This window comes from Bombus vosnesenskii, unplaced genomic scaffold, assembly GCF_011952255.1.
Source record: "Bombus vosnesenskii isolate JDL3184/JDL3185 unplaced genomic scaffold, Bvos_JDL3184-5_v1.1 scf7180000013263, whole genome shotgun sequence".
NCBI classification, from domain to species: Eukaryota; Metazoa; Arthropoda; class Insecta; order Hymenoptera; family Apidae; genus Bombus; species Bombus vosnesenskii.
Genome location: NW_022882923.1, coordinates 4,614,415 through 4,631,856, shown reverse-complemented (window position 1 = coordinate 4,631,856; position 17,442 = coordinate 4,614,415). Strand labels below are relative to the sequence as shown.

At 36.3% G+C, this 17,442-nt stretch overlaps 1 protein-coding gene across 3 annotated transcripts in view; it reads left to right on the top strand.

Annotated features, from left to right (window-relative positions):
- The window catches only part of LOC117232198 (A disintegrin and metalloproteinase with thrombospondin motifs gon-1), a 182,356-nt gene that overhangs the window by 145,807 nt on the left and 19,107 nt on the right, over positions 1-17,442 (top strand). For all 3 annotated transcript variants that reach the window (XM_033491421.1, XM_033491431.1, XM_033491413.1), the window contains exons 7-8: positions 2,732-2,918; positions 4,725-4,932. In XM_033491421.1, the coding sequence (XP_033347312.1) occupies positions 2,732-2,918; positions 4,725-4,932 (395 nt within the window). The remainder of the gene's footprint in view (positions 1-2,731; positions 2,919-4,724; positions 4,933-17,442) is intronic.

Genomic DNA, 17,442 nt, shown 5'->3' with positions numbered 1-17,442 from the left:
ACTTAGGCTTTAGTCTCAGAGATTGGAACGAAAGTATCTGTACTATGCAAGTACTTACGAGAATGTCAATAATCGTAGAAAAAACAATGAATGCCGCTAGAACATCGATGATCACGACGCACACGCAACAATGATGACTGCATATCGATATGCAGTAGCTAATGAAAGTATTTGAATACAATAGTAAACTTTTATTAATTCATTGTGTGTGTTATACGAAACATTTTGAAATTTCATTAGCGCTGTGATAAGGCCATGAGACATAACTATAGTTATGCTAAAGACGTTGCTAAAATTTAGAACAAATTTGTATGAAATATGTATAGAAGTTACAAAACATTTATTACAGACATAAGCTTGATAAAACAATCAACGTACGAGTATGTAACTAACTTAGTCAGAAATTAAACTTACTAAGACTTGAATAAAGTGTGAATCACGTAAGCTTGGAATGATCCTTCAGACGTCAAAGAACGCGTGATACGGTAGAAATCTGTTGGAATGGTTTGCATTTCATGGTTTCCATTTCATGGTTACGAGCTGCAGACATTGCTGTTTATCAATACAGCAATCTGTATACGCGGAACCATGAGGCGTGCATACACACGATCAGATGAATGCTTAATCGATCCAGGCTTAATCGATTTAACGAAATCGTTAAGCAACCGTTCGGCCGTGATTCATCGACGCGCATGTAACGACTGATATAAAATTCTTTCCCCTTTGTGAATGACTAATTACTATGCCCATTATATGCATAACATTTAAAACAATAGAGATTAACGTAGAGATTTGCTTCGTAGAAAAATCTTTTCATATTAAATTTTAACCGTTTTGCAAAGAACAATTCTTTCAAATCTACCAAAATCGATTCATATATTTTGTAATGTGAATAATTTAATTTTTTCACTTTGTAGATCACGTACTTACGAAATACGTTAAGAGATTAAATTAATTTAAATAATCTTTGTTAACATCTGTTAACATCGACATCTGAAAATTCGTGTTAGATACGAATATTTAAACGATAAGAAAACGAGAGGAAAATCGAGACGCCGCGAGATTAGACTCACGTAGAAAGTATAGTGATTTAAGAGCTAAGTATCTAGAGGCAGAAAGGACGTCAGGATGAATCGAGGAACGAGTAAAGCGGTATGAAAATATCGATTTCTCTCAAAGTGTCAACTGCACATTCAATTAGACGCGTATAATCGTTGCGAAGATTCTTCGATATACTCACAGCTGCGCGGCGAACAGTTCCCCTTTTGTCTTCGATTAATTCAACTGGCTCCTTATGTGCCGCGAAACAACGACATTTTTGTGCTTTACTTTCCTCCGTTTTCCTCGTCGTCGACGATTAATCGCGGCATTAAAAATTTCAGTTCGAAGGAAATACTATCGTAATAAATCGAGCGGTGAAGTCACATGCGTAATTAGATTAAACATAGGCTAGTGTGTTTCCAATAACGTTCGAAGATCGATTTACGATTGTGTTTTAGAGATTATTTTCAGCATTTTTATGAACTTCGGGGTTTCCGAGCGTTTTATTACTTTCCAAGCTTTTTCAGAGATTACGTAAGTTAATATTTCCGAAATTTTTGAAATGTCCAGCTTAGTCGTGTCTTACAGTTGGAATTTTAAAGTGGAGGATGCCCTCGAATAATTTCCAAGATGGTAAGATTACGATGTTATCTTTGATACTCTTCTGTTTCCGATTATACGATATTAGAATTATTTAAACAATTTTTATTAGCTTCAAGAATTTTGGGGGAAACTTCACGTAACCACATAATTTATAATTCCTTCGAGAATATCGTCTAACGTAAAAGTAGCAAAAACGAATCAATGTTCGATCGAAGTTTCTATAAAAATATGAAATTATAATTTCGACAAAAGTATGAAGCTAAAATTTCTATATTGGATCCATTATAAACGCATTTCCCTATAAGTGCCTCAATTCGGGAAGGAAAGATGTTCTAACGACGTAGATTTACTCGATCACTTTGAACGTGCATTTCTTCATCTCGCGAATGATTAATAGTTTACGTCCGCGAGAAGACGGAAGTCACTTTTCAAAGAGATGGAGTAGAACGTCTGTTTATCTGGATGACTTCATTGCAGGCGCCCGATATTTGAAATTCCCACCATAGATTTAATCGAGAAATTATCCAAAAATCGAAACGTTAATTTCCACTTTACGTTTCAGGATGTGAGATCTTGAAGCTCGTAACGAAAATCGTGATTTACATTTATTTAGTATATTCTCTTAATTCTAGTATTTCTACCTTTCTACGTTGCACGATATATAAAAATTATTTCTATAAATCATACAAAATCTAAATTTCTATTTCCACGAAATAGAAATGTTGTTTACTCGCAGTGTGGCAAAGTCTGGCGAAACGAACACCACGTTTTTACAAATTGCAGAAAATTATCTATTCCAAGAGCAGACTATCTTGCTCCTCTTTCGATATATACCTCGTCATATAAATTAGTCCCTCTATTTCGTAAATCATCGCAAAGATCGAGCAAAGAAAAACCAACGCCTCTTGAATACACCTCGCAACATAAATCAACGGTTGTATTTTTCGTGAAACAAAAACTACCGGACCATTGCTTAGTTATTCCTACTATAAGCAAGCAATATATCGTAAATTCTTTCCTTTGTATCTCTCGTTCGATATTTTTATATTCTATACTGATCAAATTTATGTTTGATGTTTGTTCGCAGATGACAACGCGGCAACTCCAATTTTGGAAGAGTCGTCGAGGGGTAAAATTTACTTTGATGGTCGACGCCGCAAGCGCAGGTCTTTAACCGAGGAAAAGAACGTAGAAGATTCTCGGGACGGCCGTGTGTACGAGCAACTCGTGGGACAAGCCGAGGGGCATCGAAATTTTTTACGAAACAACGCCAGGTACGAGAGGTGATCAACCGTTTCTTTTTAAGCTGCTTCTTTGATTGGTCGTTAGCTCGTAAGCTCTCTCGAGGATGTCCGGGCGGACTTAAACGCAATTTGATGTAACTCCAGGAAGACACAGATGGAAGGGTGCCTTGCGAAACATCGGTGATGATGGATGACTGTTGGAAATCAGATTTGTTGTTATAATTGAAAAATTATAGACGCTGTGCATTCTCTGCGATTATTATTGACGATGGTCAACGACGAATACAGAGACGAATAAAGAGACTGTCGGTCGAAATTTCAGAATCGTAAGTGGTGTTATTTTACGGGAAGACTATGTTTGCATCCGTAATTTGAAAGTTGTGGATATTGCAAATTCGTAGAGAATCGGTAATCGTGATTGATGACGAGGAAATGGAATGGTTTTTCAATCTTATGAAGGAAATTTAATTTCAGTTTCCAATTTATTTTAACGACGAAAGTCGTACATGTTAAAATTTGAAATATAAATTAAATAATTTATTATCGAACCTGCTTCCGCTAAAAATATTTAACCATCCATCGAAGAACAATTATGAAATATACAAATACACAATTGGATACGTATTGGTGAATAAGACAAGTCTCCGCTTAAGTTTCATTCCCTTAGTCACGCAAATATCTGCAGACCTATCGATTAAAACAAATTTCTGTGCGGAAACGGAAACGCAAAATTTCACTGAAAGAATAGTTGATCGAAGAACGCGGGGATATATGCAGATGCACTTTGTACAATTGCTGCGCGTTGATAAATCGTAATAGACAATAACAAATAAATTAGAACGCACCAAGTATTTCAATATCATCGAGAATTACCTGTCAGGCGTAACAACTCGGCCGTAGTAACAAATAGTCAATTAAGGATACGTTTGAATGAAGTATATCTGATACGACAGTAAGTTATCATCAAGAAACAGTTACTAAATGAGTACTTTCAACGCAGGCAGAGACTGATCGTCGCATTAATCCCTGCCTGTTTGCGTCATGAGAAGAAATCATACATCACATGGTCTCGCGTACTTTTTGGTAGGCAATATAGTTCATCGGTTGCAGTAATGAGAAAAAAATTGCACCTTCTTTTCAACGAACTTTCTCGGCTTTCTCGCGAAGTATGGGGCGCGAAATAGTCAGAGGAATAATAACTTTCCAGCCAGTCAGAATTTTAAATTGAGTCCATATCGCGATTCCATGTATGAAAATGGAAATTAAGACCTTAATGTTACATCACGAACGTTCCGTTGCTGCCTCGCTGTACAGATCTTTATTTCGTCCCTTTTGTATCTTAAAATGTAAATCGATATGAGCGAACGTTGTGACTGAGATATTTATATTTTCGATTCATTTTTATAATTCGGACGATTGAAACGAGATCGGAATTCCTATAATTTGTAATTTAAAAAAGATGAATTCCAGATTGTGTATTGTAACGAGTACTACATTTTGGATGCTCTATATATTTCTGCATATTACGTGGATTGATGGTAATTACTAGAATAGTTACCAGCGGTGATTATTAGTATCATTTTCTCGGTGCGATAGACAGTAGAAAGAAGAAAATGAATAAATTAATAAGATTCATAAATTCGCTTTCAATGATATACTCTTCTAAATGAAAGATTTTCTAGCTTCGAAAATAAGATGATCTTTCGACCTAACGATAAATCACGTTGACAATAAGTCAGGATGAGTCACTGAGACCGTGTGAATGCTTGATATATCCGGAATATCCTAGTTCTCCAGTGTCAAAAGCTAAGAAGACGGCCGTTTAAAATGTTACAGATACTACTCCGTGGAGCAAAGACGAAATGATCTGAGCGAGGAGTATAGCCAAGACTCGGAAATGGAATCGGATCCCTCCGTGACTTGGAGACCACGTAGAGCCTTGTCAAGTGAATATTTCATCGAGATCATGGTGGCGGCAGACGCGGAGATGAAGAGGTACCACGGCGAGGGTTTGCTCCATTACATTTTGGTCCTGATGAGCACGGTAAGACTTTAATTCTCATTTTCTTTTTTTTTTTTTACATCTGTTTTATATTCTTACTCTTAGTTGTATAACTAGATAACAATTATACAACAATATGAATTATTACCAAGATAATCGTTTCGACTCTGTAGAAAGACTTCTTGGACTACTGATTGTTCTTTCTATTTAATCGGTTGAAGATTACAGTCTTACCAATTTTTTATCACGGTTCGCGTTCTCATACTCTTCCTGAGTAATTTCTTTTCAAAAGGTTGCTTCTGCATTAACGAAAGTCTAAAGGAATAAATATGACGTAATTATCCCATCAGACAGAATAAGAATAAGATATTTGTCCCACGTACCATTCTATATAAAAAACAAGTACACTTACTTGTTGTAAAATATGAGTCATTGAGTCGGTTAGCTCTTAAGAATAAGTAAGCAAAAAATGAAGGAGTACAAGATAAAAGGAACACAAAAGGAAAACAAAATATATCATATCATTCGAAAACGAACAAGATTTTCTCATGGGTCACGCTGTATAAAAACCAAGTATTTATTACGGAGCATCGGTGGGACATTTGTTTGAAAATGAAAAAGGTAAAAGAAATAGGAAACGAAGGGAAGATAGAGGGGAAAGAAGGGGACAGAGGTCGACAGCCGGCGTGGGTGTATCACTTTGTTCGAGCATGGTTTCGGTGAAACGAAAAAGAAAAGCGCATAGGGTACCGAGTTGGATGATACACGAAACCGCGGCGGTCGTGTTCCTCGGATGATCGATCTTGTAAGCCAGCAGGATCTGTCGCGAGCGTTAAATATTATGCTAATGCGACCGCCGTGTTCCTAGTTAATTTTCGATGCCGAAATGGTAGTAGCATGGTTGCTTTCGATCATCAGTCATCCGCCTCGGCAACTGTTTGTGGAGACTAATTCAATTATCGCTCGAAAAATCAATGATTTGCAATTTACGATTCCTTAAATACGTCGGATGCTTAATTATCGTTTAATTTCATTTCTTTTCTTTTTTTAGGACAGATTCTCTTTTTATTTATTCTTTATCCTTTTAACTACAATTACGTGTATTTTATAAATGTATGAATATTTAAATAGCATCTACGTGCTTAATTCGCTATAGTTACTTTAGTCAGTGCTGTTAGTCAGTATGTATAATTAGTTAGCTATTAATTAGGTATTATATTGTATATACTATGCAAAAGATCTATTTCTTTCGAGAAGATTTTGCTGCAGTAGCAAAATAGATGTTCGATGATGCTATTGGTATTGCAGTATTCACAATGTTCAGATTCTATCGATACATATTTGTTTCAATCGTTACTTTTAACTGATGTAAATTTGCTTATCAGAAACGTGGAGCAACTTCGGCGTTTCTTTCATTGCGTCATTTTGCTGTTTGATGATTTGGAAATGTTACTATTGGTATTTTTCCTTCTTTCGATATCATTTGTTCTCTGATACGATGAATTTCGTATATAAATATGAATATAATAATTATATTAAAATAATAATTTTCCTATACATAAGTGAAACCTAATGCGGAGGTAGCACTTCGTAGCACAAAATATAATTCTTTATTTATCAGGTTCCTCTTGTAATCTTTGCTGACAGTCTTTACAAATTCTCAGATTGTCATCTCATACTCTGATAAATTAATTTCTCTCGACAATTTCCTTCAGCATTTTGTTGATTATGAAATCTTATTTCTTTGGTAGTTTGGTTCGATTATGACATCTTCTGCGAGTCAGGGAGTGCCCTAATCTTAATACTTATAAACGGGGGTGTACATCAGTCTTAACACCAATTCAACGACACGCTAGCAATTTTCTCTTCGAGAAACCCACTAGTTTCCCCCCAATCGCTTCATCTATCCAATTTATTACCTTTGCCCCGAGCAACCTCTGTCCAAGTGTATCCAAAACAGCTAGGAAAGTTTCGTTTTAGCGCGAGAAACACGCGTGGGTCGGATGTTTCGCAAGCGTTGCCCCAAAGGGTCATTAGTCATCTTTAATCAGCTCAACCACGTATATAGTCGAATTTCTAACGAGATATTAAGGTGGATTACGAAAGTATTTGACTTGGAAAAATTTTGCGTATATTTTATGTATGTTATATAAAGTATTTTGAATTTCAGTATTTTGTTATATAAAGTATTTCAGTAGCTCTGTGGCGAGACACGGCTGTCATCATCATGTTGGTCAAATTTGAAACCAATCTGAAAGTATATTTAGAAATTACTAGATATTTAATACAAATATGTATTTCGCAGAGATCACGAAATTTTAATTAAAATCGAATATAAATTGAAATTTATCATATTAAAACAGAGAAGATTTACTGTAAGCCACGCTATATCGAAATATATTATTGTATTTAAGAGATTTAATTTTATTGAAATATTATATATTGAAATGGTCTAAAATAAAAATTGTCCGTTATATTTGGTATCGTGAATAATCAGAATATTCGTTTAATTTTCTGAAAATGAAGAAAGATGTCATCGTCTTTTCCTATTTGTAATATGCAGTAGCCTGCAGATATTTATGCAACTGTATATTTCTATGAATATAGTTAAAGAAATGGAATTTATGTAGAGATTTATTTAATTGCCAAATGTCATAATAAGTTCTCTACTTTGAATATTTTCTACGTTTTTTTGCATATTATATGCATCCTGTAGATTTTCGAAATCTTCAAATTCTCAAGAAACGCGCATTCACAGTTTCGTTAACGCGTGTCTCTGTAAAATATCTTTTTTATACATTAACAAAACTTACATTAAATGTAAGTTATGTAAATTTTTTTTCTAATATCACGTTTATGTAACTTACGCATTATTCGCTGGTTGATCGTTAATGACCTAACGTAGCGAAAGATTAGTACAATCGGTTGACATAATGGACGTCCCTTGTTGAAGGGGATACAATCTGTCGACGAAGCTGAATCGCTAAATAACCGCGACGTCGGACATTTAAAAGCCTTATATTCTAAAGACATAAATTTTCGTGCTATGGTCAGAGCCGGCTGTTGTTGCTTCAGGCGTAAAATTCACCGTCGAAAGAATAGAAAGTACAAGTTGCACCTTGACTATTATAAATCCTGGTGAAACGATACGATCTGCAACTCGCGGGCGGCTACCTTACCTAACTATTATAGCTTTAACGCGACGTTGACATTTCGGCCTCAATCGGAGCCTGGAATTCGACTCGTTATTAAAACGTCCAGGTAGCTTGGTCCAGTATCGTAGAATTCAACCTTGTTTCGATTGCAAGGTGTGTACACGTGGCGTAGAGTTGTAAAAGAAACGCGCGTGATGTCGAAATAACTCTCTGTAAACAAATTAGATTATTTATCTTCGAGATGAATTTCTTCACCGTTCCAGACTTTTAGAAAGTTCGTGAAAACAGTGGGACATTTATCGAACGCTCTGTTATACCATACGATTATTCGTTGAGCGAAACGTTTGAAAGTTTTACCAATGAATATAAAAATTCCTTCTGGAAAGACTCGACGCTGACGATTTGTTAACCTTTCGAGGATAACTTTTAAGAATTATTATCTCACTTGTAACCTCGCTGAATACATAATACTATAACGGTATAATATTATGTAACGTCGATGATTCGGTTCAACCATAAGCGTTAAACTCAATTACATGCGTTACAAAAGAAAAGACGTTGCATAAAAACATGACATGTGAACGTTGCAGATTTTGACTAATCTTCTTATATATGTATATATATATATAGGGTAGATTATACGATATAATTCAACATTATGCGATATAATATTATATAATATTATAATACAATCTGCACAACCCCATACCCTACAGTTGAACCGAATAATCAACATTATCATATAATGTCTGTTTTTTTCTTCATTTCTTCTCCGCTGCATACTGAATCATTGTGTTCGCGAAACTCTTGGTCCCAACGTTACTAATCGTGCAGACCTCAGCGAAACGAATCACCTTTATTTTCTCTATTTTGTCGGCTCCGCTAGGCGCCGCTTGCAAAACCAGACCAACGCGCATAAATTACAACGGTGATACGTATACGGTTCACGTTTGCCGGAGAAAAGTATAGCGGCTGGTACGCGAAAGCAACTTAGTAGGACGCATCCCACGCGATCCGTGCTACGCTATTTAAAGTTCCTAGACTATCGCCGATTATATAATCGATCATCCCACCAGCTGCTTAGAATCGATCTTCCATCGATGTAAAATCTGAAGAATTTTCGGATATTTTCCTCTTTGTCGGATTCGTTCGATGTGATTTTTCAAGAGCTTCTCTCCTACAAATGTGTTTATTATTTCGATCGAATATTTAACAGATCGATTACTGGCAGATAGGAAGATCAATAGATACGTTAAGAACAACTCTCGATATTTGATAAACCGTGTTTCACGTCTGCCAGCTCGTCTCTTTCAATTCGATCTGCCTTCTCTTCGTCTCCTGATAATAAAGCTCCTCTTTTCCACGTATCGATCGCCGATATATCATATATTTCTTTAAATAAAAAGTCCATAAAAGTAGCATTCTAGAGATTCGACGACCAATGAATTGTGCCAATGAACAAGCGTAGAACGACAGAATTGATCAACCATTGCGAACAATGTAACAGAATCGCCTTGAGCTTCAGGATATTTCACAAACTATCCTCGTATGTAAAATACAAAATCGAATCTGACAATCAAATATATCGATCGACTACATCATTCGCAAATTTATTCAGACGTTCCATGAACACGGTGGCCAGCGATACTTCAATAACTTTTCAGGAAACATACTGAAATAAAAAATCTCGTGTCGAAGTAAAGAAACCGCGAAAGTTATAAAATTGTACGATAGTTGCCCTAAACGTAGAATAATTAAAAATTAGTCGATCGTTGAAAAGAAGCACCACTAAAAGAAGAAACACGTCGCAAGACACTGTCGATCTAGAAAGAAAATGATCGAATCTCGTAACCCGTAAATAAAACCCCCGTTCAAATAAAAATCCGTAGACCCATGATAAACCCCATCAATCGATCCCCGGACGAGGATCAGGGAAACGTCGAGGAGGATGAAACAGCTCGAAGGAGGGAACTCGATCGACTTGATCGATAAATGAATGATTCATGTAATTTGACGGTTAGCCTCGCGATTGTCAACCAGGTCATTACCATCCGGTCGGTTGCATATCCCACGCGAGACAGACCACACCTCGGAGAAGAGGGCAACATCCCACGAAGCGTCCGGGGCTCACTTTCACGTGCCCACGCCCGTCATTCATCCGACGATTCAATCAGCCGTCCCCGGCCTGTCGATCGTCTTTTGATATTCATTCACTCTTTCCTTCCCTTCTTTCTTCCTTTTTTTTTTTCTTCTTCTTTTTCCTCCTGCCGAATCGATGAAATCTAATTTGACACCGCGTCGAGCGCCGGTTTGATAAGTTGAGCGGCCGGTCCTGATCCTCGACGAATCGTCTCTGGTCGCTTGGAGAGAGGATTACGTGCAGGGTGGTCCGTTATTGGTTATTAGTGGAGTAAGAAATTTTATGCAAATTCATGTTGCGGTGAATCTAATTCAAAAAATAAGGGTAAATAATGTCGAACATCGGAAGAAGTAGATACTATATTTTAGATGTTTTATTTTTGCATGTTGTTGCACTCTTAAATTTCTTACAAATGCTTGGACGTTTGTTATATATTATTAAATTGTAACATATTATTAAGTTCTACATATTTATAGGAATTTCATATTCTTGAGAACATAATCGAGAAGGTACTAGGTTCTTTCAGAGTTTTACAACGATGCATCTTTATACAAACATGAAACCTAATCTGTCGATCTTTATTTTGATAGGACAAAATGGATCGTATGTAATTCGATAAAATAATATAAAACAGAAAATGTTGTGCGTCCATTATTTGCTTATAAAACGAAAGAAACTTTTCGGACAACCTAATAGAACGTACGCGGGGATTTGTTTGATCCGCTGAACGTCATAAGGTATCATATTTCGGATATTTTATATATTTTTATATATTTTTATACATTACCGTGCCTCTAAACTTCCCCATACATGAGAATTCCTAACAGTCTCATAGTTTTACGAACGTTTCTAACGAGACTGACATTTTTAGAAACGTGACCAGAGCAGAAAGAAATTTGAATTTATTCTATCGACCCGATGCATTTCAATGATTCCATGGAGCAAGTATGGAGACAAGAAACTCCTAATTAGCTAGAAAGAAGCTATTAAGCCTCGGCTTGACACGAGAAAACAATTTCTCTTTAACAAACGCAACATCTCGTACGTGAAAACAAGACGAGTTTGCCTGTAAGAAACGATCTAGTTAACAGTCAGAACAATCACGCGCCACCCATCTTCTTCCTTTTCTCTATTTCTTCAGCCGTAAGAATCACTTAAGCAGCCAATCTCGAAAACCATTAAAACTTCATGGCTTTAAGCCGCGTTACGACCGCTCGATAAGATTACGAGAGCAACGGAACACCATCCACGAGGCCCCGTGCGTGTCGAGTAGAGGAGCATTCACCGTGTACTCTCGACAACGTCGATCGACGATTGACCGAGTTTCAGATAAATTTATGCTCGATGCACTACGTCGACCCTGTCTAGCTATCTCATGACGGAAGAACGCTACACGATTCGATAGTTACCAACGTATTAAGGAGAGACTAATTGAAATATAGAGCTCAGGGTTATAGAAATAGCGTTACAGCGACAAAATATGAAATATGATGCAGGATATTGTAAGTTTTAGTGTTATACTTGGAATTTTAGTCTGGTTTTGAGCAGCATACGTCTAATGTCTGACACTTAAGTAGTATAGGTCTATTGTTTAGTCTGACGCGTCAAGGAAAATACGGTACACAGTCGGTTTCTATTTTTCCTTGAGCTTATAACACTTTGTAATTGAAATTTTGTTTCCTTATAGGGAGAGCAATTACAGGAATTGTTCGTTACAGTCGGGTACCTTTGTTTTCATCGGAAATTAACAAGTAATTGAAATTTTTACTTGGTAAGGGATGGTAAAATGAAATAAATACAGTGATAAGGCAATATAATATAAGATGATACCAAAGTATATTGTGGACAATATTTATGTATAACTATGACAAAGCCAGGTCTCATTACACTTCCAATGAAATTTCGGAGGAATATACTGATGATAATACTCGAATGACACATTCGCAAGAGATTTCTAATATCCAAATATATTTTCATTTACTCGTTATGATATTTAGAGATCGATATAATCTTCTATTTATTATTGTTCTATTCTTTTAATATATTCGGTATATTCGTTGGAATATAAATTTACATAAAAATCCACGGTCTACGAATGGTTTGTCCATATTTACGCGCAAATATTTCGTTTGCTCGTTGTAATATTTACAAACTTGAATAATCTTCTGTTTATAATTATTCTGTTTCTTCGTTTATATTCGTCAGAGTATAAAAATCCACGGTCTACTAATAGTTGGTCGATACTGACACGCAATGAACGAAAAGTGAACAAGAAGAGGAACTGTCGGCAGCTGTTACTCGATAAATATGAATTTTTGTCGCCTGGATAACCCATTTGACCATACCTGTACAGTGTGGGACAGGATCGTGGTAGATGTGAACGGTGCTTTAAGCGACATCGCTCACGGCTGACCACCTCCGATGTGGAAATGAAAAACTTGCCTCTTTGCGCACGGCTGACATTGCGATCTCCTGGTGACACGATTCGATTGCCGCGTTTCTCGGTCGGTTCCTCTAACCGGTCCAACGAGAGACGCTTCTTTTCCAACCTTTTTCCTCGCGTTATCGCGTGTCTCTTTGCGATCTTGATGCGAAGATTGATCGGCCGAGTGACCAGTTTCAACAGTAGAGTCGCGGCAATGTATCGGCGTATCGCAGAAGTTCGGTACTACAATATCATTGTAAGTAGAAAGCAATGGAAATCGATAAATCTGCAGATTGAAAATACCTATCATACTTGGAATAAAACATAGTATAACAATGAATAAAATACTATGGTGAATCACAGGATTGATCGGATGGAAGTTTTCATGCGATGGAAAAATGGTAGAAGTGGAATAGTTTGTTGTTATGAAAGAGAAATATTGTTTCCCTTGTGGGTTGATTAAGTTAATCGAATTGGTAGGTTGAGAAACGTTGAAATTTTATTATTGGAGAACGCTGCAGTAAATAAGTCGTACGTAAATTCATATGAAACTGATTAAATATAAAGATCGACGTGGTTTCTTCTGTTTCTAAACGCGAGCATATTGATTCTATGAGCAGGACATGCAATCCAATGAATATGTAGCAGAAATAATTTGTTTGCTGCAGCAGACTACTTCTTTTTTTAATACAGTTTTTTCTACCTGCTTTCATACCGACTTACGCAAAGTTGTAACACTCGACTGTCGTAAATCATACGATTATAGTGCTATGTCATTATATTGCAATGGATATATGCAACGAAGATATGCAACTTTTTACTCTTTAAAGTACAAACTACTACGCGCTAATGACGTAAAAGATCTAGTTTCATATTTAATCACATAATTCTTATTATTTTTATCTAATAGAATCTAAGTTCAATCAGGATATCGCTTAATTTTTAAAACGTATCCGAATGAAAAGAAATTTTATTTACCTTTCATTCTCTTTGCCTTATTTATTTAATTATATTTCTTCAATTTCATCAAAATTTTATTTAATTCTTTTTTTTTTATATTAATCGATTTCTATTAACATCTACCGTTTCAAATTAAGTATAACTTTCACTTGCAGTTTCTAAATGTCTTTCAATGATCGATATAACTCTTCTATTTTCAGTTTCAACATTGTTTGAAGTTCGCGTAATTTCTTCTTCCAACTGTTAAATTACCAGCTACTTAAACCAATCAGTGCTATATCCAAACGCTTGCACGCAATTCACAGCAAATTCCAAACTTCTGCAGTCACACCTAACGCAACGACCACGAAAAAGAATCCAAAACTACCCACGTTATCTCGATAATATCCGCTCTATCTACTTTACCTCAGACAGACCTTCGAATTCCTAAATCTCGATATCCTATCAAAACTATTATTTTTAAATCCTTTTTTATATTCAAAACATTCGGATATCCAAACTTGTGAATTTTCAAATCTTCAAATTTTTACGATTCTTCGAATCGTCAAAGCTAAAGCTTTAAAGTCTTAAAAGTCTCGAATTCCTGAAGTTTTCAAACCATCGATTTCCCAATTCTTCAAATTTTACTACATCGCATTCCCAATTCTTTGAATGTTTAACTCTGCGAATTTTCCAACCATCCACTTTCTTCCGATCTCAAACCTTCGAACTCTAAGAATCTCTGAACTGCCAAATCTCTAGATTTTCAAATCTTCGAACTGCCCAACCCTCGAAAGTTTGAAATTTGCGAACCTGAGAATCTGCAGACCTACGAATTTCCCAGCTTTGCCAATTACAACCCTTCAAATTGCCCAATCTCCGTCATAGAATCCTCTAAAATAGCTGGAGGAAAAGTGACAAGTTAATCGTCTGGACTGCTCAGGTAGTCGTAGTATTAATTCGTTTCGCTTTCACCGTGTGATTCTCAAACAGATAACGATCGACAGAGTTGCTTACACCTGGAACAGCAACACCTGTTCGACACTCGTCGTTCTAATCTCTCATAGATCCATTCACCAGCGTCCATGGCCTATCAAAGGGAGACATGTCGAAACACGATGAAAGCAAAAAGTCGCTCGAGTACCACGCAAATCGCGTTATATCTTAGTAGAAAAGCTCGCACGCGTTTAATCAATCAATTACCAGCTATCAAACGATTCTGACGCGAACGAATCTGTTGTAATCGTTCTGCTCTATTCCTCGGTAAATTCTCTAGAAGAAATTGTAGCCAGAGTAACACATCATCCGGACGTCGAAAGAATTATTCCAATTGAACGCATCAGGCCCGTGGTTCGTTTCATCTAATAAAGTTCGTTTCAGTTCGAGACAACTTGCGATTAATCGGTCGAACGAAGATTTTCTGGCATCGTCCATTGCCATGAGACTCGAGGAATTATCTCTGTCTTCTTTTTTCCACCAGCTTGTCCAGTCGGGTCTCTTGTAATGAATCATTATAGTGCAGTTACGAGTCAGTTCATTCCGGATAGCAGACGATGTAGGAAGAGGAGACGAAGATTAGTTCGAGTCGCTTTGGTCGATTAAGTGAATGGATTTGGAAAGCGGGGAAGAAATTGTTTAATGCGGATGATGACTGTTTGATGGATGGGCGAGAGTGGACGATGGTGTTTGAATCTGAATATTTTTACTTTTCCTTTATTTAGGCATTCGTAGAATTTCCTTGTATAGATTTTTCTTGCATTAACACTATAATGGGTGTGTTTGCTAACTCTTCGACTAATTTTTTGAATAATTTCGAATAATTCAGGATAAATGGTTTGAAAAATAATTATTTCTCTATTCTCGAGATTTATCGTATTTTATGATATTAGGTATAGGAAATGTATTTTCTCAACTTTGTACAGGAAATACATGTTAATAATAGTAAAATAAAAAAATGATGATATTCAAAGTACTAAAAAAGCAATTGTGGTACAGTAGAAACGATATTTGACAGTTTGCACAAAAGGACGAAATTTTTAATTGATTTTTACTTAAATCAAAAACCTTCAAACTTTCACATCTCCAAATATCTGAATGCTCAGATTTTCAGATATTATTCGAACCTTCGATCTCCAAATTTCCACACGTCGATCCTTCGAATTCGCAGATCTTCTAACTTCCAAACTGTTAAACTCTTCGACCAAACTTCTCGAATTCCAATCTGCGATCTATATAAATATTCCAATACAACGAGACGCGTGACAATGGTGAAAGTAGCAAACAGAAGTTACCAAGTACAACTGGCGATCGTGATCGACATCGACCGACGTATCCGAGTTATTTGCTCGCATGTCAACCGGAACGCGAGGAAGAGAAAAGAAAGAAAAAGACAGCGAGGTACGTCGAATAAGTAGCGTGTAATTAAAAAGCAAGGAAGAGGACGTAAGGTTGACCGATGTAATCGAAAAGCAGCCACGCATCCTCCGCGTTTTATCATCCGTCCCACGGATTCGTTCCATGAAGATTGGGCGATGTCGGTTGAGATTCGAGACACGCTACTAATTAAGAGTCGACTGTGTCTCGCATTGTTTATGCACGGTTATATCCTTGTTTTGCTCGCGTCTCGTCTCCGGTACTGTTCTTCTGCATGAGCCTCGCCCTTTCCTTTTCGAACGCCTCATCAAAGATGCAATCGACCTCGCCTTTGTAAAAAATCATTATTCCATCGTTATCAAACGACGAAAACGTGTCGCCTTTCTACAAGCGAAAATGTTAAACTGACTCGAGTTATGCGCGATAATTCGGTAATAATTGTCTTTTGCAATTTTACAATTTTATGTTAGGTTTTTGTTGAGAATTGTGGATCTTAAAAATATATGCGGAAATAAAAGTAAAGGAACACTGAGATTACACTTAGAATTTATATTAAAATAGTTGTAGATTTATTTAATAAATGATTGACAGGATCTTCGTCGATATACATTTGCACGCGTCTCAGCATTCTTTTTGTCTCACCATCTTCTATACCACACTGCCAATGGAACAGTTGCATTCATCTGTTTTTCGAGCGTATATGCACACACATACTTCCATACAGCACACAAAATTATACATATCTCAATAGTTTTAAATTGATCATTTATAAAATGATATCTATATCGTTATGAAATTTGTTAGCGTAACGCCTCATCGAGAATACGATCGAACTCGCCCTTGTCAAAAATTATTGTATCTTGCTGGATGGGATAGTTAGGTATCTTACTATTTGAAAAAATGTAAATTTAAAGTCCAGTTTGTTTCACTGTTATCTGACGTGTTACTATAATAACTGACATAAGCATCGATACATGTTTGGAACTGATGAAAATTGAGAATAATTTTTGAGAAAATGTAAGACAGCGTGGAATTAAATAAAAAGAAGAGATTACAAGTGTTTCCTTCAACTTGCACTGGAAAAATTACTTGAAAAAGGGGGAAATCCATTGCAGGCGCTTAGATAACTCAAATATCTGGAAAGTAGTTCTCGAACTTCCCTGTACTCGCGATTACGCTGATTTATTATTAGTTAAACGACGGTTCTGGTCTAGTAATTTATAAACTGTTATCGCGTTTAGAAAGCTAAGGGAAGCGACAAGGAACGAGGATTTGCGTGATACGGTTTTAATATGCCGTAATCACCGAACGTTATCGTAACGAGAACATAAATCAGAAATCTTTTAATACTCGTATTTAAAACACATTTACTGCTTTTTCCTCTTTTCTGGTTAATTATTCGATGCAACTACACATCATTTCTGTTGATTTCTCTGGTCCCAATGATGAAATGCTTCCAACGAATAAATCAAATAAAGAGAAACAGGCAGGATCTTTTTAGCAGAAGAACTTACTGTTTT